Below are 22,567 nucleotides of genomic sequence, written 5' to 3'. Positions count from 1 at the left end.
GGGTTCTCTCTGTGTCCTTCCCGGTGAGCCAGGACGTCGTGCTGATTTAAACAACTACGTGTGCCCGTCGTCTGTGAGTTTCGGTGGAGGTACGTGAAGGAGATGCCAGCCACAGCGTCTGAGGTCAAAGGGGCCTGACGCGGTCGGAGCCAGAGGACAAGGACCTACCGGCATCGGACGCAATCTGCAGAGAACCGCGGGGAGTCTGCGGTGTCAGCAGGTCTCTGGGCTGAAGTGGGGCCCTACCCCAGGGGCCTAAGCTGCGGACAGCCCAGAAAGGCTGGGGTCCAGGGAACAGCCGGGCCGGAGGACGGGAGGCGAGGCCGTGTGTGGGAAGGTGGGGGACCCAGAAGCAGCCCCGTGGGGCAGGCCCAGCAGCCGCCGCCGTGTCCACTGCACGGTGGGCATGCGGCCAGGCCTCGGGGCGCGCAGGCAGTGAGACACGGCACCTGCCCAGGCCCGCCCTCGGGGGGCGTGCGTGAGCCGGGGGCAGCCGCTGGGGCCTGGGGCCAGGATGGGTGTGAGCCCCCGAGTCAGGACGCGAGCCATGAGGACAGGAGGTCGAAGCCTCGTGGTCACAGCAGCACCCCATCGGGACAGACGCAGGTGTCCGAGAGGACCGCGGACACAGCATGCGGGACTGACCAAAGACCACGGCGGACCCCCAAGCCCGAGCCGTGCCTGAGGCTGGCCACGTGTGACGACACCATCCCCACCTTAGCTCACGCCGCAGCAAGTCGACTGCATCCAAGGGTTTGGGCGTAAAACTTCTAGACGGATACGGACGGGGGAGGGGATGGCAGCAGTAGATCCCCAAGGAACCGTCAAGCCCCCAGAGCAGGGCTGGGCGCCCCGAGGGCAAGCAGCCCAGGTGCATGGGGGGCACGCGAGCAGGACGGGACCTGGCAGGAGCAGCCACACTGCGCCCGGCTCCCTCCGGCCGCTCCCCCTGCCCAGGCGCTGTGTCCGCTGGGCTTGGCGATGTCTCCCCCCGCCGCTCGCTCTACAGACAACCTCCGGCTGAGACTCCAGCCCGGCTGACCAGGGCAGGTTCACACGCTCACCTAGGGCACCGGACAGTGCCAACCTGGACCGAGCCCACCTCATGCTGGACACAGCCTGGCACCGGGGCTGCCCTCACACACACAAAGGTGTTTACTTCGCACACCATCTGCGCTCCAGGCTGAGGAGACATTTCAGCCGCCACGCCGGGGAGCGGGGTGCTTCCTTCACCCAGACCCGGCCTTCCCACAGCAGGTGGTATGTGTCCGCCAAACAGGTATTTAAACCAGGAAGGATCGCTGCTCCGTAGAGCGTGAGTGTTACATCCTCACACACACCCCCCTCAAACGCTGCATTGAGAAATCTGTTTGAAAACACCACCCTCTCCCCTCCCATCATCCATCCATCTCCAACGCACCAGGCGCTGGGTTCTGAAACCTAGCAACGGTAACCAAGCACCCTCCGCCAGTTCCTCAGACACCCCGACTCACACACATCCCGCCGCATCTCATCTGGGGGAAGCAGAGCCGCTCGCTCCCCTCTCCACAGCGGCCGAAGGACGAGACGCCGGGGACGCACCTTGGTCAGTGGAAGAGGAACAACCCATGTCATTCACTCCATCTGCCGTGCGTCTCCCCGGGAAGCCGGGCAAAAACAGAAACAACAGAGGCTGCAAAAAATAGGGTACCCCGGGGCAGAGCTCATCACCCCGCGACATGCTTAGTATCTGCACGGCTGCTACGGGCGCGAGCTCCCCAGCGGCCCGACAGCCCGGCTCTCGGGGACCTCTGTCCTACAGAAGCCATCATAACGGCTCATGGCAAAGCGCTCGGATCTGGGGGGCTCCGTCCTCCGCACAGCTGAGCACCGCAGGACGGCGGGCAGGGATTAACTGGGGCACTCGCTGCGGGTTTAAACCATCACTTGCTCCGCGCTGGTCACGGTTAATTTCCCTAAGAGGTGGGGGTGTAAGTAAACAGACCCGCAGCACCCGTTAGGAGCCACGTACGTGCCGGCCGGCTGGGGAGCGGCTTCCCGACAAGCTGTCATCTCTTCCCCTTTTAAAGAGACAGAGTTGCACCCGCGTGGCATTCCAGGTCCCTGTCCAGATCCCGCGGACCTCGGGGCGCCCATCAGTCACCTCGCTGGGCTCCGGCACGGGGACGGTCTCCCCCCCAAGTGACATCGCAGCCTCTGGAGTGCCCCAATCTCCAGGCTGCGCACGTCTGTCCGTCTGTGTCGGGAAACAAAGGACCCGTGGCTCCCAGGCAGCGGCTGCTGGGGCCTCGCAGGGGTGGGGGTGGGGGCCGGCCAGCCCGCGGGCCACGGAAGGCCCGAGCAGTCAACGCCAGCCCACAGCACCTGCCTCCCCGGCGAGCCTGACCCAGGACAGCGGGCTGACGTTGAAGTGGGCAGGTGTAGGGCCCATGGAGGATGCTGTCAACGTCCACATGGCCCTGAGCAGGACAAAGCTGCCCCAGCCCCACGAGGGACGTGTTCAGGAACACGGCCCCGCACGGTTTAGGCTAAGGCGGGCCGGTCCCGCCTTCCTTAGAGCTCAGCGCCCCTGCGCGTGAGGGGGGGGCCGCGATGCTGTCCCAGCCCCGCTGATGCTGACGAAGGGAACTCATGGCCCCCGGCCGGTACGGCTCAGCAGTCAGAGCGTCGGCCCTCGGACCAAAGGGTCTCGGGTTTGCTTCCCGGTCAAGGGCATGTACCTGGGTTGCAGGTTCAATCCCTGGCCCTGGTCAGGGTCGTGCAGGAGGCAACCCGTCAATGTCTCTCTCACATCAATGTTTCTCTCTCTCTCTCCCTCTCTTCCTTCCACTCTATCTAAAATTCAAGGGGAAAATATCCTCAGGTGAGGATTAACCAGAAAAAAGGAAAGAGAGCACCCACCACCCTTCAGGGTGCAGCCCCTGCTCAGGACACAGTCCCCAGTGTCCCTGCTTCCTCTCTGCTAAGAGCAGCTCATACGTCAAGACATACTGACGATCATGAAGTAGACACACAGCCCGCACCCCCACCCTCTCCAGCAGTCCCGCCATAACTCTTGAGGCTCAGTGACAGGTCACACAGAGAGGTCACACTGAAGTCCTCCAGCGATCACACTGGACCCCCTCCCCCAAGAGGCCAGGAGCCAGCGGGAGATTCCTCAGCCTTGATTGACCAAGCCAGGCTGTGACGACGCCTCGCAGGCCACGGATGATGCTGGGTCAGGGAGCCAAGCCACAGAGGCTGAATCAAAATGCCACGGAGCCACGGAGCCACGGAGCTTCACACATGACAGACTGGAGACCACAATCGAACATGGGCCCAGAACCACCTGGTGAGAAGGCACCCCCCCCCCCGCAGGGAACCCACTGAGAATCCTGACTCCAGGTGATGCTCTCTGCCCTGGGACCCCCAGCTCCGCGTCTCCCTCGTCACTGGTGGGATGTGTGTGGTGGGCGAGCCCGTGGCAGCCCCTCCTCCAGCCTTGCTGCTCCATGTCGGTGCGTGCCCACCGTCGGAATGCTGCCCTTCCTGTGGGTGATGGAGGCATCACCACGAAACACCCCGCTTCCTGGGAGCTGGTGCCCAGCATTTCATGGGCAACCCCACATCCCTTCAGCCCCCACATCCCGGTGCAGGATTGTCCCCGGGTACCACGGAAGGAGTGACGTAGGACATGGCCTGAGGGCTTGGTTCCCCCAGGAGCCGACCGAGGCATCGCGTGACGTCTGAACCCCGAGGGAGCCCCGCCTCACGGCCTTCACCTCCTCTCTGAAAAACGCAGCAGTGACTGACAAGTGCACACCCGCAGCTTCCCAGTCACAGCCACAGACCGCAGTCAGGGGGCCCCCCCTCCTCTGGAGCCGCTGAGGGACCGCGGGAAGGGCAGGTTGCTGGGGCCCCCCTTCCCGTCCAGAACTGCGCTGGGGAGCCCACGAGACAGGGGACAAGGCGCACGAAATCTCTGCCTCGCTGACTGTGGAGCAAGGGTCCCCCAGCTTCCGGGAGCCCAGAGGTTTCCAAGGTGCAGCAGGAGAGGCCTCCTGCCCCAGTCCCAGCTCTGTGCCCCAGAAGTCGCTGGAGCCCTGGGGGAGCCCCCAGCTCCAGAGGGTGGGCCCTTCACAATTCCCCTAGGTCACTGGTCAGAACGGTAAGTAGCAACTAACATGTATTCATCCGGCACCATACATGTATTGCTAGAAACTAAAATGTATCCACCCAACATCGTAAATGTATTATTAGTAACTAAAATGTATTCGCCCCACATCATACATGTATTATTAGTAACTAAAATGTATTCACTCCACATCGTAAATGTATTATTAGTAACTAAAATGTATTCACCCCACATCATACATGTATTATTAGTAACTAGAATGTATTTGCCCAACATCGTACATGTATTATTAGTAACTAAAATGTATCCACCCCACATCATACATGTATTATTAGTAACTAGAATGTATTTGCCCAACATCGTACATGTATTATTAGTAACTAAAATGTATCCACCCAACATCATACATGTATTATTAGTAACTAAAATGTATCCACCCCACATCATACATGTATTATTAGTAACTAAAATGTATTCACCCCACATCATACATGTATTATTAGTAACTAAAATGTATTCACCCCACATCGTAAATGTATTATTAGTAACTAAAATGTATCCACCCAACATCATACATGTATTATTAGTAACTAGAATGTATTTGCCCAACATCATACATGTATTATTAGTAACTAGAATGTATTCCCCCGACATCATACATGTATTACCAGTAACTCACATGTAACCACGTGACAAACAGGTATCACTTTACAATAAGCAAGAACCTCTGTTTGTGAAGAGGCGTCTGCCTCCCAGATAGGAAAGCTACTGTATCTTAACATGGAAGGGACCAGCCAGGGTCTCCCCACCTGGGTTTTAAATCAACGCCGTGCTTCCGGGGCCGGATGGTGTTCGAGGTGGTTTTCTCTGGGCCAGGACAGGGGCTGGTCCCTAGATCCGCGGTGGCCCTGAAGGCCTGTGTGTCTGTGGTTTCTTAGTTCCATTCCAAGAGCCCGAGAAGGGAGCACTCCCCACCTCCCTTTGCTGCTGGGCCCCATCAAGGTGGGTGCTTAATAAGGATCGTGAGCCCCGGCCGGTTTGGCTCAGCGGTTGGAGCACTGGCCTGCGGACCAGAGAGTCCCGGGTTCAGTTCCCGCTAGGGGCACGTACCAAAAAAACAGAAAAGGATCATGAGTGTAGGCCCGAGCTTGTGGCTATGACCCACGGAGCTCGGGGGGCCATACACTCCCACAGTCGGGTGGGACCTCACCACCCTCTCCTCCGCTGAATGGAGCCGTTGCCTCGCAGCAGAGGTGGCTGGACCTGGCCGTGCGGCCGGCTGAATGAGGGAGGCGGGGACTCGGAGAGCACACTTCATTTTCTAAATCACTTTGCAGACATTAGCTCATTCATCTCTCTCGTGCGCCCACGGAGATGCTGATGCCACCAGGGTGCGGGCCTGGGGCTCAGAGCAATGAAGCGATTTGCCCTGGCTCGGCCGGCAGCGGCAGCCCGGGGAGGCCGAGCTCAGAGGGGGCGCGGGAGCCCGCGCAGCTCGCCTGCAGCCTTGCGTCCCCACGGCGGGGGCCGGCCACGCACGCACACGGCACAGACGCCACAGCCAGACACGGGGTCTCGCCACCCCGACACGGAACACGGGGGGAGGGTGCAGGCAGGAAGACACAGATGCCATCGGTCACCTCTTCGGTGCCATGGAGCCCGCCGCCCACCCCCTTGACGGCGTGGCGCCTGCGCGGAAAGCTTACCGCTGCCGGTCCAGGGGGCCTGCTCCCCGCTGCAGCTCCGGTGCAAGGCCGGAGCCGGAGGAAACAGGCCAGCGGGCTCCTCCACGATGCAAGCCTGGGCCCAGCCTCTGGCAGGGCAGGGGGGAGGGGGGGCCCCCGAGACAGTCCTCCTGGTTGGCACAAGGGGTACTAGAAAGGGGAACGGCCGTCAGCACCATCGCCGGGGACGGTGGGACGGTGCAGAGGGACGGCAGAGAGGCCGTCTCTCTCTGAGTGGAGGCTGTGTGACAGAATCTTCCAGAAAACCATGCAGGTGAGTCTCAAATTAACTGGTTCACCAGCTGGGCAGCCACGCCCGCCATCCACGCATCTGCTGTACCCACGTCCTTCCCTAACATGTCAGGGTTTCCTGGGCCCCAACCCTGCCACGCGTTAAAAAAATACCCAAGAACAGACACCCGGAAAACGTCACTACGATGCTTTGTTACGTTTGGCTCAACGCGGACCCGGGACCAAGGAGGATTCGAGAGAGCCCGGCTCTGCCAGTCGGGCCGCGCGGCCCGGGCTCCCGCGCCTACCTACCGATGTCGGTCTCCTTGTGGCTCTTGATGTATTCTGCCAGCTCGAAGTTGCCCGCAATGACCGCCACCTGCAAGAGAGGACATGAGGTCACGGTGGCCACGGCAGAACGGCCTCTTCCACGCCCTTACAGCAAAGAGCCCAATCATGGCTCTTTTTCTTTATTGATGTTAGAGAGAGAGGAAGGGGGAGGGAGAGAGAGAGAGAAACATGGATGAGAGAGAACATCGGCTGGCCGCCTCCTGCATGGCCCCCACTGGGGATCAGGCCCACGTCCTGGGCATGTGCCCTGACCGGGAATCAAACCAGTGACCTCTTGGTGCAGGGTTGATGCTCAACCACTGAGCCACACCGACCAAGCATTATGGCTCTTTTTTAAAAAAACAAAAACTATGCCCTAGCCAGTTTGGCTCAGCGGTTAGAGAGTCGACCCGTGGACCAAAGAGTTGTGGGTTCAATTCCAGTCAAGGGCATGTGCCTTGGTTGCAGTTCAGCCCCTGGCCTCAGTCAAAGTCTTGCAGGAGGCAGCCAGTTGATGTGTCTCTCTCACATCGATGTTTCTCTCTCTCTCTCTCTCCCTCCCACTCTCTCTGAAGATAAATGGGAAAATATCCCCGGGAGAGGATTTAAAGCAATAAAAACAAGAGCTATGCCTCAGCCCCACTGAGACCTAGTGGATGCACCACTCTGTTGGAGGGGAGGAGCAGCATGAGGTGACTCACGCACACTGTGAATGGTCACCACGGGTGTAGCTGGCACCCACCACCTCATTCGGTCACAAAAACACCATCTCCTCTGGACGAGAACTCTCAGGATCGACTCTCTCAGCAACTGTCGGATACACACCTCAGCGCCAGCTCAACACCGCCCTGTACGTTGCATCCCAGGACGTGTGACCCCGCAGCTGGAGGCTCCTGCCGTCACCCCCTTCTCCCATCTCCCCGACCCTTCCCGCCTCTAGTTCCCACCAATCCGATGTCCTCGTCTGAGTTCGGTGTTGGAGATACCACATCTGAGCGAGCCCAGACAGTGCGTGTCTTTCTCTGTCGATGTCTCGCGCTTAGTGGAATGCCCTTGGGTCCACCCACGTTGCCGCAAATGGCAGGACCATCAGGACTCTTCAAACAGCAGCCGTGACTCCCCACAGCCCTCCAACCCACGCAGAGTCTTGTCTTCTCACTTCCCCAACCCCGTGTGCGCCCCGCTCAGGGCCCTGGCCAATTGAGGAGGGTGAGGCTCACTCCACGGGAGAATCCACGTGAGCAGCACCTGTACCCGGAAGGGCCATGCGGAAGTGACATGTGCAGTGGCAGGAGCCTGGGGACCCTGGGGACTGTCCCATGTTCCCACCAGGCCCGACTGGTTCCGACACGCACCCCCAGGAGCCCATTCTGAGTAGATACGAGCCAGTGCGGAGCAGGAGACGGGGCAGGGGGACCTGAAGGACGCACTCAAGGCTCATCGGAGTTGAGTTCGGGGAAGGATCACACCACACGTGTCACAACCAGGTGGTGGCATCAGGACCAATGCCTACGGGTGACGGTTCCGGCTCGAGCCCTACAGATCCATTGACTGAAGCGAGTAAGCCGTGTGACGGTTGACATGTCGGGGCAGCCAGGCAGGTGAAGCTGGTGCCCTGGGGCGGTCGGGAGGTCCCCCCGGGAAGGTCGGGAGGTCCCCCCGGGAAGGTCGGGAGGTCCCCCGGGAGACGTGAACCAGAACCGGAGGGCAGTGCCCACGAGGGGAGACCTAGGGCTCCGAGGCAGCCAGCCGTCCACACCCACAGAGGAGCCAGGCGTTCAGGGGCCGGGCTGGGGACACACATCCCCATTGGGCCGACTTTCAGCGACAGCCTGGGTGGGCCGCTCTCCAATCATTCGGCAGCTTTAAGAGCAGAGACCGAGATTTCCTGGAGCAGAAATTCTGCCGCAGACTGCGCGTCAGCTCCTGCCTGGCGTCCCCGCCTGCCCCCCCGATGCCAGACTTGCCAGACCCCACAACCGTGCCAGCCAACTCCACACGAGGCCTTTCTTAACTAAACGTCTCCAAACCGTCTCTTCCGCTTGTGTGGGGAATCTTCAGTGACACCGCTCTGCAGGGAGGCTGGGGGCGGTGCAGCTGAACAGCCAGGGACCCCCGACTCGTCCTCAGCCGGGACGTTGATTTCCTCTTGGCACCACCCTAAGCCCCGTGCCCTCCAAGGCTGCTGGGTACGGGCAGCAAGTAGGCAAACCCAGCCTCTCCCGGCTTGTTAGCGACGGAGGAGTCCAGGGGCTCCTCCCTGTACCAGCCGGGGCAGCGGGGTGGGGACAAAGGCCACGTCAGGTGCAGAGACAAGAAAGGAACCACTGGGCACAATGACCCTGGTGGGCCTCCCGCCCACCCACCTGGGACCCAGGCTTCACACTACAGCGCTCGACACAGCCAAGGGACAGAGACGAGAGCCCAGGGGTGTCGCCACGGCGCCCTGCGAGGAGGCAACCTCGTCTGCCGGCCGCCGGTGTCACATCACACGGAGCCCAGCGTCACTGAGAGCACAGCTGGTCAGCACCATTCCTTGTCCCGTCAGCTACACCCCGAGAGTGAGCCTCCCTTGCGCCCGCTGGGATGGACGAAATTAAAAACAAAAACAAGAACAGAAAATAACAAGCGCTGGGAGGCAGCAGGGGGACCGCGGGCTTGTGCTGCTGCTGGGAATGAGGGGCCGCCGCTTCCGTGGAGAACCGCGTGGGCTCCTCCACAGTGAGACGCAGAATTACTAGTTCACCCCGCGTAGGTGCCCGCAGGAACTGAAAACCTGTTCGACGGTTCGGTCCACGTGGCAACCTGACTGGGCTGTGAGGTGCTCAGACACTGGCTGAACAGTAGCCTGGGGGGGCTCTGAGGGTCTTTCTGGATGAGATTAACATCTGAATCCGGAGGCTGAGGGAAGGAGATGCCCTCCCTGTGTGGTGGGCCTCACCCGATCAGGTGAAGGCCTTGGGGGTTAGGACCCCAACATATGAATTTGGAGGTACACAACTCAGCCCATAAGACCTTGCTTAGCACAGGAGTTGAGACCATGCCTTCACTGCCCCCCCATGGACACGTGTGTTCCCCAGCAAACACCAGATGGGGATCCCTGGGACACACACATGGCCTGAGAAGCTCCTCCACGTGGTCTGTTTTCCGGTACAAGCGTGGGAGTTGGGGTCGCAGAGCCGAAACTGCTTCCTGCGTCTTACTCTACACGGAGCCTTTATTTCCTCCGCCCCAAGACCCGTTATGAAACACTTCAAACGTACCCCCAGAACTGAAAGAACAGAGCAACAGAAATCAATCCAGTGCCCAACTCGCTGGCATGACTGCTTACACGTGGCCCGCTGCGGCGCGTGCGCACGCCCGTGTGCATGAGATCTGGTTTCTGCTAAACCCTGGTGACGCCCGCCCCTCTGACTACCAGCCCCACGCAAAGAACGACACTCTCCTACGTCACGTCACAGTCGGTCACCCTCTCACACCCGCCCCACCCTCACGGTTCTCAAATGTCTTTCCCCCAACCCGTGAGGCGCACAACCTGACGGACGTGTGCGTCCAGGGAACCACCACCCGTCAAGAACCTTTCTGTCACCCCACATTGCCCCCGTCCCCTCCGCCCCAGCCCAGACGACCTGATTTCCCTCTCCGTAAATGACACCTGTGTCCTGCATGTCACACTCAGGAAGTGCAAGGCACACACCCGTGCCGGGCTCCTCCGCTCGGCCCCTGCTTCAGATGCACCGCCGCCGTCGAGTGTGGTTTCTCCTCCTTACAGCTGAACAACATTCCACGTGTCTGCAGAGTCGTCGTTCACCCGGACATCTGGGTCGCTCCCCACTTTGGGCTCCAATGAATGAAGCTGCGTTGAACACGCTTGTCCACGTACCTCAGTGGCCATAACTTTGTCTGCTCGTGGATGACCCCCAGGTGTGCAAGGGCGGGGTAACACGCCGTGTACATGCGGCTTTGTCCACCCGCCTTCCTCCCTCGGGGGGGCACCGTTCACCCCGTTCACGCCGGGAACTCCGGCTCCTCTGCGTGGCCCCCAGCGCCGGGCGTCCGCCAGGGAACCTCGGGCAATCCGGGTGAGCGGACCGGGCAGGTCTAGGTTACAGTTTCTGTTACGCAAGTTCCCCTCGACTTTTTGTAACCTCGTCTCTGCTGTTTTGAAAATAACACTAACTTTCGCTTTTCCCAGAAGTTTGAAAAAGCGATTCCAACTCAGACCAAGAAGTGAACATTTCTACCAAAGAACCAGGGGCTGCCCGCAGCTCCCAAGGGGACAAGAACTGTGACAAAGTCACAGCCACCGCCATTTACCCAGACATGGCGCTTTTACCCCAGAGCAGAGCAGGGACGGTGATGATCAGTATGACGGTGGCGATACTACGTATGAGTTTCCTGATGTTCACGTGAAATATTTTACTTCATCCCGTGATGTTAGGTGGCTTCTGGGTGTGTCCTGCTTACATGACAAGCTCAGCCTTTGTCTTCATGTTATGGATCAACATGCTGATGCCTTCCCAACGCAGACCTGGGTCCCTGAGAGACACTTCAGTGCCGCTGAAGTCCCAGACGTGCCCCGCTGCCGGCCTCATGTCTGGCGGCACGTGTCAGCAGACTGCACACGCCACCAAAGCCCCTAGCAACCGCGCCCAGCGCCCAGCGCCCAGCGCCCAGTGCCCAGCGCTTCAGTTCCTTCCCTTCTGATTCGTGGCGCTGTCTGTGGACAGGTGATGAGACAGTCACCCGAGAATAGCTGGTGGGCAGAGTCCCAGCCACGGGAGGCCAGCTGCCACACCAGGAGCACTGTGGCCACAGAGACAGCTCCAGCTGGTCCGACCCTGGTCCGACCCTGTTCCTAGCAGGACCCGGAACCAAGCTGAAACCTCGAATACAATGCTCACGAGCAACCTCTGTGAAGCTTTAACTGTTCCCCCCGTGGAACCAAGGACCGGCGTGATCTCCACGCAATGCCGGAGCCTGTCAGACGTAAGGGCCCACTGTCCAGGGAGACCGATGCCGAAACCCGGGACTCCTTGCACCCAACCCTGGATCGTGCGACAGACTTGAGCCCTGACTCTCGTGTCCTTGCGGGTCGACCTACAAATAAAAGCCGTTTTCGTTTCTCGAAAGCCAGGGCCGTAGTTTGGCTTCTGTGGGCATCAGGCCGCGAGCCCTTGCTCCGTAACAGCCCGGGACCCCTCTGGGACACCTGTGCCCTCAGCCACCCTCACCCCTGAGGACGCCCAGACACGGCCTCGGAGTCCAAGGAAGAAGTGAGAAGTGAGGACACGCACACCACACACAGGAGGCGCTGGCCGGACACAGGGCGGCCACCCAGGCCTGCAAGGCGGTGGGGGAGGTGCCGCAGAAGGGAGCCACCTGGAGGCGGAGAGAAAGATGTCACATCAAGGTCATACCAGAGCCTTCTGGACTGTCGGACTCATTACTTAGGCAAATCACCACTGTTTCTAAAGCCCAATTTCTTATCTTGTACAGCCTTTACTCAGAACCGCACCGGAGCCTGCTGACCCGGAGTGTGTTTCTGTGTGTCTACCAGGCCTTCCTCACAGCCACGCCCTCTGCCGCGTGTGCTGCCACACGCACAGCCACGCCCTCTGCCACACACGCAGCCACGCCCACTGCCGCGTGTGCTGCCACACGCACAGCCACGCCCTCTGCCGCCTGTACTGCCGCACGCACAGCCACACCCTCTGCCACACGCACAGCCACGCCCTCTGCCACGTGTACTGCCACACACAGCCACACCCTCTGCCACACGCACAGCCATGCTCTGCCACATTCACTGCCGTGCTTGCTGTCACACTCTGCCACGTCCACTTCCACGCTGTCACACTCTCTGCCAGGCAGTGTCACCCTTCCTTTCCGGAACCAGGCACATCGTGGGAGGCCCAGCTGTTTCCCACAGGAAAGGATTAAAGAACCGCGAGTGATCATCGTGCTCTCTGCCCGGGGATCGCCCAAAGCCACTGTAAGCTGCGTTAGCGCCTTAGCCCCGCAGGACAAGTCACCCCTCGGCCACCCGGCACCCTTGGGCAGGGGCAGACCAGAGGGGAGGCAGCACTCATCCTGGGACGTGTCCTGCTGGCGTGGGGCTCACAGGTGCTGCTCCGGGGAGGTCAGAGGACGTGGGAACAGCCTAGAGAAGACGGGTGAGCCAGGACACAGGACGCCCTCCATGTCCAACCTGCTGCCCCGGCACGTGGCCGCACAGGGGACAGAGGCATGAAATCCCTTAGCGATTATGAAAATCCTCAGTGTGAACCTGGCAGAGCGCAGGACGTATAAATCCTGCATCAGCTACACACACACACATGCACATGCACACACACACACACAGATGCAGAGACACACACACAGACACAGAGACACACACATGCACATACAGATGCAGACACACAAACACACACATACATATACATACACAGACACAGAGACACACACACAGACACACACATGCACACACACATACATATACGTGCACACACACAGAGACACACACATGCACACACACAGAGACACATGCACAGACACAGAGACACACACATGCACATGCACAGATACATGCACAGACACAGAGACACACACATGCACTTACAGACACATGCACAGACACAGAGACACACATGCACACACACAGATGCAGACACAGAGACACACACATGCACACACACATATACGTGCACACACACAGAGACACACACATGCATACACACACAGACACATGCACATGCACACAGACACACAGAGTCCTGAGAGAGTGTGACTCACTGGGAAGACGGCGATGCAATGACCCCCCATGTCACTCAGAGGGCAGAGGTCCCCCCCTCCGCATGGCCAGCACACCCGCGGCCTCCCCCTGCTGTGTGCAGGGAGGAGCCTGTACGAGGGCGGGTCGAATGCAGGGTCTCCGCCCAGCACCAGGTGCGCTGCCAGGGCAGCAGCCCGGGCAGAGGGGAGCTGGGCCGGGTGGAGCCGGGGAGAAGCAGGCACAGCAGGCTCGTGCTGCGCGGACAATCTCCCTCGGTGTGCAAACACTTCACTCCCAGACCTTGGTGAGACCTGCGGTCCTGAAGCGTTGGGGGCCACCAGGCCAGGCCACTCCCCTGGGTCCCTTTGCTTAATTCTAATTTTGACCAGAAAACAAACGCTGGTAGAGCCAGGTGACGAGGGGGAAGTGACCCACGAAGCCCCAGGCAGGCTGGGCCGGCAGCTCTGCAGACGGTTCCAGCTCAGCTGCTCCAGGTGGGGCTGAGGGTCACGGCCGCCAGGTGGGCGGCTCCAGCTGCCTCACGTGCTACATTGTTTCACTGTGAGAACGGGAGAGAGGCCGCTGCTGAACACGGGCCCCGCACCTGCCGTGAGGAGTGCTCTTCAACGGGAAGACGGTCAAGGCCAACCGCAGGTCCTGCGCCCAGGTGGAGCTGGGCAGAGAGGGGCCGGGGGCTCCCGCAGGGGCGTGAGGGTGCGAGACGGCGGTGCCCCCAGGGCCACAGCTGTCCTCTCTCCGCAGAGGGAAGCCAGCGGTGCCGGTTCCACGGACCCGATCATGAGGCCAGAATCACGAGGCCGCCACCCGCTCCTCATGCGGTCTTCCCAGCCAGGCACAACCCAGGCAACTCTGCCCGTTGAAGAGCCATCGAGGGGAAAAAGGGGGGAAAGTCTGTGTGCCTCTGAAGATTATTCATCAAAAGCAACCAACCCAGAGGTGTCGGACAGATGGCAGATCGCGGTCGTGCTGGGAGGAGACCCAGCTTCTAGTCCCACGGGGTCATCTATTTGCTGTGTGGCTTTGGCTCCATTACAGAGCATCTCTGAGCCTCAGTCTCCCCACCTGTAGGCAGGAGCAGTGACAAACCCTACCTCACAGGCTCTCTTGTCAATCAGGGGCGGCGTGTGCAGGTGGGGCTGAGGGTGCTCCACCTGTCACGGCCACCAGGTGGGCGGCTCCAGCTGCCTCACGTGCTACATTGTTTCACTGTGAGAACCGAGAGGGACACCCGGCGCACAAGCTCTCGGGGACTCAGGGACCACAACATGCCCGGCGCACAAGCTCTCGGGGACGCAGGGACCACGACACGCCCGGCGCACAAGCACTCGGGGACGCAGGGACCACGAGACGCCCGGCCACAAGCTCTCGGGGATGCAGGGACCACGAGATGCCCGGCCACAAGCTCTCGGGGACGCAGGGACCACGAGATGCCCGGCACACAAGCTCTCGGGGACGCAGGGACCACGAGACGCCCAGCGCACAAGCTCTCGGGGACGGCAGGGACCACAACACGCCCGGCGCACAAGCTCTCGGGGACGCAGGGACCACGACACGCCCGGCGCACAAGCACTCGGGGACGCAGGGACCACAACACGCCCGGCGCACAAGCTCTCGGGGACGCAGGGACCACGAGATGCCCGGCACACAAGCTCTCGGGGACGCAGGGACCACGAGACGCCCGGCACACAAGCTCTCGGGGACACAGGGACCACGAGACGCCCAGCGCACAAGCTCTCGGGGACGGCAGGGACCACAACACGCCCGGCGCACAAGCTCTCGGGGACGCAGGGACCACAACACGCCCGGCGCACAAGCTCTCGGGGACGGCAGGGACCACAACACGCCCGGCGCACAAGCTCTCGGGGACGCAGGGACCACGAGATGCCCGGCGCACAAGCTCTCGGGGACGCAGGGACCACGACACGCCCGGCACACAAGCTCTCGGGGACGCAGGGACCATTATCACAACGCTCATTTTTCTAAGCATTCTCTACAAACAGTGGAAGAATCTGTTTATAAAGACGACTACCTAAGGAGAAGAAAGAGAATCGATCAGAGAGAGGGAAACACTGGGCTTCTTGCATTTACCTTGTTTATAGCTCTGATGTTAGATGGTGCGCGTATTTCACTTGCAGAGAAAGTTAACATTTAAGAAGCAATCACTAAAAACCCAAAATGAAGTTAAACGGATGAACCTCGACGCGCGCATCACTGGTAGCGTAAACGGAGGGAGTGACCCCAGGTGGCGTTCAGGCCCCGCAGGCCCCTGGGGACGAAACCCTCCAGCCTCTGAGCAGTGCAGCGCTGGTGGCGGCATCGGCGTGGTCCGCGGGGGAGCTGTGTGTGCACGTCGGGGGTCAGTCAGGCCGTCATGTTGCTGATTAACGTTGAGGTTGTTACCTCGGCCAGTCTGGCTCAGCGGTTAGAGCGTCGGTTCGAGAACCAAAGAGTCACAGGTTCAGGTCCAGTCAAGGGCACGTACCTCAGTTGCGGTTGGTCCCCGGCCCTGGTCAGGGTCGTGTGGGAGGCAGCCAATCGATGTGTCTCTCTCATGTCCGTGTTTCTCTCCGTCTCCCTCCCTGCACTCTGTCAGAAGATAGATGTAAAAATATCCTCGAGTGAGGATTAAATAAAAAGCAGCAGCGACGGCTGCACTTGGACCCTGACCGACTGGCACTCATTGAGGCTTCCCTGGAAAAGTGGCCGGTTCCACGTCTGAGACGAGACATTGCCAGAGGGTCAGGAAATGACGTGCCACACCCGGAAATAAGGGTGCCAACGAGTGAGCATGACGTCACGTCAAAGGGACTCGGGAAATCACTGGGACTGCCTCCCCGTGTGCAGACAGGTGTGACGAGGAAGCCAGAGCAGGTGGGTGCTCCCCCCAAGAGCAGGGCAGGATAAACCACAGGCATCCGTCCAGCATCGGGGAGCTTCCGGCCACAAGGACGGAGGATCCAGGGTCCTGAGAAAACAGCGCTGAGGCGGTGAGCCACACCCCAGAGCTGCGTTCCTGGGACCACCGGGAAGGGCGGAGGGTCCCAGAGCTGATCACGCTGGGGGCAGAGAAGCTGGTGGAGTTTTTAGCAGCGATAGGGCCAGGGAGCAGTCAAACCTGCTGACCGGAAGGGCCAACGTCTTGGTGACAAGGAGAGGGACGCGGAATGAGGCATTCAGCGCTTTTCCTTCAAGACGCTTGGTGAACCCTGAAACAGGGAGTGGCGGAAAGCTACAAAATCGGCAGGCAGCACCCACCAGGGTGAAGGACACGGGAAGGTCACCAGGCTCTGCTAGGGCATCTTAGGGCTCCACTCCAGAAGAAAGGAACAGCTGGGGTCGGACGAGTCCTCAGAAAACTGCACCCCAGCCAGGACTCAAATCGGTCTCCGACAACTAAGGTGGGAAGCCCCCATTCCATCTGCCTAGCTCAAAAGGGCGAATCTGTCTGAGAGACAAGAACACTGTCTGCAGTCCCTGTAATTTTTTTTAATGAAGCCAACACTCTAGAAACAATCACTGTTCACTCCCAAAGATAGTGCCATGTGTTGAAAAACAGAGAAAAACCAGTCGATAGAAACAGACCCATGGATGGTCCAGATGTGAACAGCTGAGAACTTCAAAATAATTATTATCTTTCATAAAATAGAGGAAAAACTAGAGAAAATGGCTAAAAGATGGCAAATTTCACCAGAGAACTAGAACGCATTGAAAAAGAACCAGGCCTGGCCGATGTAGCTCAGTGGACTGAGCATCGTCCCCTGGACTGAGCGGTCCCGGTTCGTATCCCGGTCAGGGCACAGGCCCGGGTTGTGGGCTCCATCCCCAGCAGGGGGCGTGCAGGAGGCAGCTGATGGATGTTTCTCTCTCATCAATGTTTCTATCTCTCCCTCACTCTCTAAAAAAATCAATAAAGACACATTTTTAAAAAGAGCATTTTTAAATAAGTAAATAAAGAACGAGTTGTAAACTTCAGACCCCAAAATGCAACATATATATAATTAAGGATCTAAGAGGTGTTTGTAGGATCAGATTACACATAAAAGATGGGTAAGAAGCCCTGGCCGGTTGGGCTCAGTGGTTAGAGTGTCGGTTCAAGGACTGAAGGGTCAGGGGTTTGATTCCCGGTCAAGGGCATGTGCCTGGGTTGCAGGTTCAATCCTCGGCCCCGGTCAAGGTCGTGCGGGAGGCAACCAATGGATGTGTCTCTCTCACGTCGATGTTTCTCTCTCTCTCTCCCTCTCCCTTCCTCTCTCTCTAAAATCAATAAAGAAAAAAAATACAATACAACACAATGTTCTAAGCTCCAAACAACTACCAGCAAATCGGTGGCTGGACCGTGGAATAAATACTTCCGTGGCACCCTGCTCCACTGACTGCGCGCAGACACGTGTCCACGGAGGGAAGACACTGATGGCTCGGGGGTGAGGCCGGAGCGCCGCAGGCACCACCTGGAAACCTCCTCCACGCTGCTGAGTAAGCAAACCGCCCGGTTCCAGAAGGTGCCCTCGAGTCTCCTCCATGATCTGTGCCCACCTCCCGCCCCTGCCGTCGATGCAGCAGAAAAATCTGGAAAACAGCCAGACCCTTAAGACCTGGTAGAAAAATCACCCCGGGCACCCAGGTCCTGCACGAGAGCGTGTGCCTGTGTTCGGGTTTCTGAGTAAAGGCAAACCCACCTGCGTGACCAGCAGGTCTAGCCTAGTGGCCAGGGGGGCCGGGCCCACCCATGAGAACCTCCTGGGCACGAGCTCCCATGAACGTGGTGTCGGTGCCCAGCTTGCCCTGATGGGCACACAGCGCCAGCGTCTCCCCACCCTGGCACACAGGGGGTTCACTCGATCCACAGAAATTCACTACAAAGACCGCTCAGTGGGCAGTGAGCCCGGGCTCCTGGGGGAGAGGCGGGCAGGGGGCCTGGTCACACCGGCATCCGCTGGCGAGGACACAGCCCGGCTCTCTCTGTGTCTGTGCAAAGACGCCGTGTTCAGCAGAGCATGGGTTCGTCCCACGGACCCCACGGGCGAATGCGCCATCGCTCAGGCCCGAACGGCGTACCTAACACGACGTCCTCCGCGGGGCACGGACGGCCTTCCGCTTAGGACACGAAGCCACGGAGCCCCCGCCCTGCGCCTGGCGCCTGGCGCCCTTCTGAGCAGCAGAAGCGCCAGGAAAAAGCACGAAAAGGGAGAAAACTCTGCGAGCTTTCCCTGGGGTGACACGTGAACTCGAGTGAGCAGGTGAATGTGCAGATTCAGGATCCGTGAACAGTGGGGGGGGGTTGCACTGAGGGGTCCATGGTCCCGTGGTCGGACCCCTCCTAGGAGAGGAGACACCCAGTCCTTGCTGTCCCCTGTTGCTGTCTTCGGGGTCCCGGCTGCCCCCCACCTGCCTGGAGCAGAAAGGGGACCAGAGAGAGGATTTGCTGGCCCATGGGGACAGAACCCCGCAGCAGGCACCTCCCTGTGCTGGCTTCTTTGTTGCAGTAACAAAGGTGCACAGTAAGAAAGAGACTTAGAGAAACACGGGAGACCGGCAGTCCCGGGACCACGGCCTGTGCTTTGAAAGCTGCTCCTGCGGAGGGGCCCCCCCGAGGCACAGAGACACCCTCCCCACCACGCCGATTGCTTTGCCAAAGCACAAACCCTCCTCCTGACATTGTTCGACATTGTTGGGGAAGAATGAGCGAGGGCGTCCATTGTCAAGCCGGGAGATTCTGGCAGCTGGGAATTAGCATCACAAACACCGTCCCTCCAAGAGGCTCGGAAAGCATCTCCACGCGCAGTATTTATTCCGTTTCCACGAGCCCACTTCGACTTAAAATCACCACACTCTCTGTGGCTCCCTGTCTACCCCTGCAAGTGTTTATTTTTTCAAGCAGAAACGTGATGTTCTGGGGGAAGACAGGGGACAGTTTGGGGACAACTGGTTCCACCGTGGCCACTGAAATGTCACCCCAACAACAGAGCCGTGGTCTCCAACAAGCCGTGGTCTCCAACAGAGTCATGGTCTCCAACAAGCCGTGGTCTCCAACAAGCCGTGGTCTCCAACAGAGTCATGGTCTCCAACAAGCCGTGGTCTCCAACAGAGTCATGGTCTCCAACAAGCCATGGTCTCCAACAAGCCGTGGTCTCCAACTGAGTCATTGTCTCCAACAAGCTGTGGTCTCCAACAAGCCGTGGTCTCCAACAGAGTCATGGTCTCCAACAAGCCATGGTCTCCAACAGAGCCGTGGTCTCCAACAGAGTCATGGTCTCCAACAAGCCGTGGCCTCCAACAGAGCCGTGGCCTCCAACAGAGTCATTGTCTCCAACAAGCCGTGGTCTCCAACAGAGTCGTGGTCTCCAACAGAGCCGTGGTCTCCAACAGAGCCGTGGTCTCTAACAAGCCGTGGTCTCCAACAGAGTCGTCTCCAACAGAGCCGTGGTCTCCAACAGAGCCATGGTCTCTAACAAGCCATGGTCTCCAACAGAGCCGTGGTCTCCAACAGAGCCGTGGTCTCCAACAAGCCGTGGTCTCCAACAGAGTCATGGTCTCCAACAAGCCATGGTCTCCAACAAGCCATGGTCTCCAACAGAGCCGCGGTCTCCAACAGAGCCGTGGTCTCCAACAAGCCGTGGTCTCTAACAAGCCGTGGTCTCCAACAAGAGCCACGGGAAACATTGAGGGCAAGACACACAGGTCTCGACCTTGAACCCCAGCCTACATAAAGCGAGGCCTCACCTTCCACACTCCAGAAATGGGGTGAACAAGGAACCCTCACACCCAACTCAAGGCAGAAGTTGCGACCTGCGAGGCCCATGTCTGCTGCCTCAGCGGGGGGGGGGGGGGGGGTGGGCGCAGAGCAACAGGTCACACAGCAAGCACGACCCAGGTCACTGACTCGGGCCGAGTCCCAGAGAACCAGCTCTGGGTCCCACAGATTCCGGCCACGTTCCCCGGCCACGCCTTCGCAGGGTGTGAGCTTGCGTCCTCTCTTGAAAGCTCAGGCTTCTGTTTGTACAATAAAGCCGAGGTCACAGGCCGCCGAGAGGTGTCCTGGCGCTCAGGGCCCCACGTAGGGCCCCCCTCTTGACCATGCCCGCCCAGGCTCACGTCCTCCTTACAACAGTGTCCACATGGTTGCCATAGAAACACACCACGCAGCCCAGCCCCTCACACCCGTGAGAACGGCTGCTATGTGACAGGCGAAGGGAACATGTGTGGGGAGGGAGTGGAGCACTGGGCACCTGTGTGCTGGTGAGGACCTGAGTCACCACAACCGTGGTGGGAACAGAGGGGAGGCCCCCCGAAAACCAAACAGAGCGGCACGGGACCCAGTGAACCCAGCTCTGGGCAGAGACCCAAAGGGACAGACGCCAGGGCTGGAATATGTGCACCCCCACGCTCACTGCAGCCCGAGTGTCCGTGGACAGAGGATGAACACACAGAACGTGGTCCGTCCACACAGTGGGGTATCCTGACCCTGCTGCGTGGACGGACCTGGAGGACGCTGCTGGGGGGACGAGCAGACAGGACAGACACTGTGAGCCCCCCTATACGGGTCCTAGAGGAGTCAGGTCCACAGACAGAAAGTGGGTGGTGGGGGCGGGGAGGGGGTGTTTCATGGGGACAGGGTGTCAGTGGGGAGATGGACAGCTCAGGAGAGGACGGCGGGGACGGTTGTATGACCACGCGAATGCTCAGTGCCTCTGGTCTGCGCACCTGACACAGCACGGCGGTAATTTCTGCACCACGTGTATTTCACCACGATTTAAAAAGCAAACATGACAAGACAACCACCAACAAGCAGCCTGCGGGAACCACGTGTTCGCTTGTGACTGGGAACCCAGCACCCGTGCGGGCCGTCACGCCACGTGCAACGTGGGCCGTCACCAGCCCTGCACCTGCAGGAAGCCGGCTGGCAGAGGTGGGTCCAGAGAGCCGCCAGCTCTAGACCATTCGGACTGTGTGGGAACCAGTGTCCCCTCCGCCACGGGCCCAGCAGTTATCACCAAAACTGTCCTCCATGCGGTGGGGAGCTGCCGTGGTCCCAGGGGCTCCCCAAGGTGGGCAGACGGTCACAGCTGAACAGAAGCCATCCGAGCCTCGGGGAGCAGAGGTTACGGAGCAGACAGGCGGTCCCGCTGACCGGGGCACACAGGGGCTTAACCTCCAGGTCCCCCTTTTTTTCAGGCTGCCTGCATCTTGCTGGGGTGCAGAGATAAACCCAAGGAGGTCCCTGTGGGTCGGCGACCTTCTGATACCCTGAAATCTATGCCACAACTGACTATTCCGTCACACGAGGTCTCCCCCGAACCGATGCTGACGGCTCCTCCCTTCCAGGTCTTACCCCAGAAGCACGCGCTCGGGAGCTGGACCGGAGCTGGGCGCGGCTCTGACGACAGGGCGGCCTAGAGCAGCGGTCCTACCTGTGGGCCGCGACCCCTTGGGGGGTCAAACGACCCTTTCATGGGGTCGCCTAAGACATGACGGTAGCAAAATTACAGCTACGAAGTAGCAATGAAGATAGTTTTATGGTTGGGGTCACCACACCACGAGGACCTGTGTCAAAGGGTCGTGGCCTTAGGAAGGCTGAGAACCTCTGACCTAGAAGCTGCTGTTCCGAGACACGGACGCTGAGAGGGCAGCGTCCGGCGCTTTGAAAACGCCACGTCTGAGAGGCGGGACGAGCTCCGGGCTCGCTCCCGTTGTCCTAACCGACCCCGCTCTGTGACTCGTTCCCCATCCAGCAGACACCTCGGGTTGGCTCCCCGAGCCCACACCCCGGCAGCCCTGGCCGGGCCACGGCAGGTCCCACCGACAGACCGAGTCCGTGGCTCGGCCGGCCGAGCGTTCCGTCTTGAATAAATGTCACTCCTTAAATGCCAGCCCCCTGGAGCGTATTCTCAGATCATTAGAAGAATAAATGCCTCGGGAGACTGCAGACGAAAACCCGCCTGAGAGCTTACAAAGACCTGCAAAGCAACCGCAGAAGAGGGGTCACCTGCTGGCCTATTCATTCTCGGTTTGGTGGCCATTTTCCTGGTTCTCTGATGACCACGTCAGCACCTGGAGCCCCCGAGGGGCCAGCTCGGAGAGGGGCGCTGGCCAGGTGAGCGGCCGGAGGGCAGGGGCCATGGGCAGGTGCAAACACCAAACGGCCCACGGTGGGTGAGTCACCCTTGTTGGTCCTTGACGTGATGGACTCGACCCTGAGCCTCCTGGGAGGAGCGTCTCCCTGGAGGGGGGCCCTTCGTGGCCCCTCCTTCCCTGGCTCTGCGCCTGGCGTGACCCTTCGTGGACGGTCGCTCTGGGCTGCAGCTGTCAGCGGGAAGCCTGGGGCTCTCCTGCGCGGCCCGGACCCTGGCTCTCCGCTTGTCCGCCAGCCCGGGCCGG

General features: G+C 59.8%; 1 protein-coding gene across 1 annotated transcript in view; it reads right to left on the bottom strand.

The window, feature by feature from the left end:
* SHANK2 (SH3 and multiple ankyrin repeat domains 2) overlaps window positions 1–22,567 on the bottom strand; it is a 306,758-nt gene that overhangs the window by 238,809 nt on the left and 45,382 nt on the right. Inside the window, exon 9 of the mRNA XM_036281110.1 lies at window positions 6,382–6,448. Coding sequence (XP_036137003.1) covers window positions 6,382–6,448 — 67 coding nt within the window. The remainder of the gene's footprint in view (window positions 1–6,381; window positions 6,449–22,567) is intronic.

Source organism: Molossus molossus, unplaced genomic scaffold (assembly GCF_014108415.1).
Source record: "Molossus molossus isolate mMolMol1 unplaced genomic scaffold, mMolMol1.p scaffold_m16_p_31, whole genome shotgun sequence".
Taxonomy (NCBI): domain Eukaryota; kingdom Metazoa; phylum Chordata; class Mammalia; order Chiroptera; family Molossidae; genus Molossus; species Molossus molossus.
The sequence above is the reverse complement of the archived record's forward strand: the minus strand, read 5'-3'. Positions and strand labels throughout refer to the sequence as shown.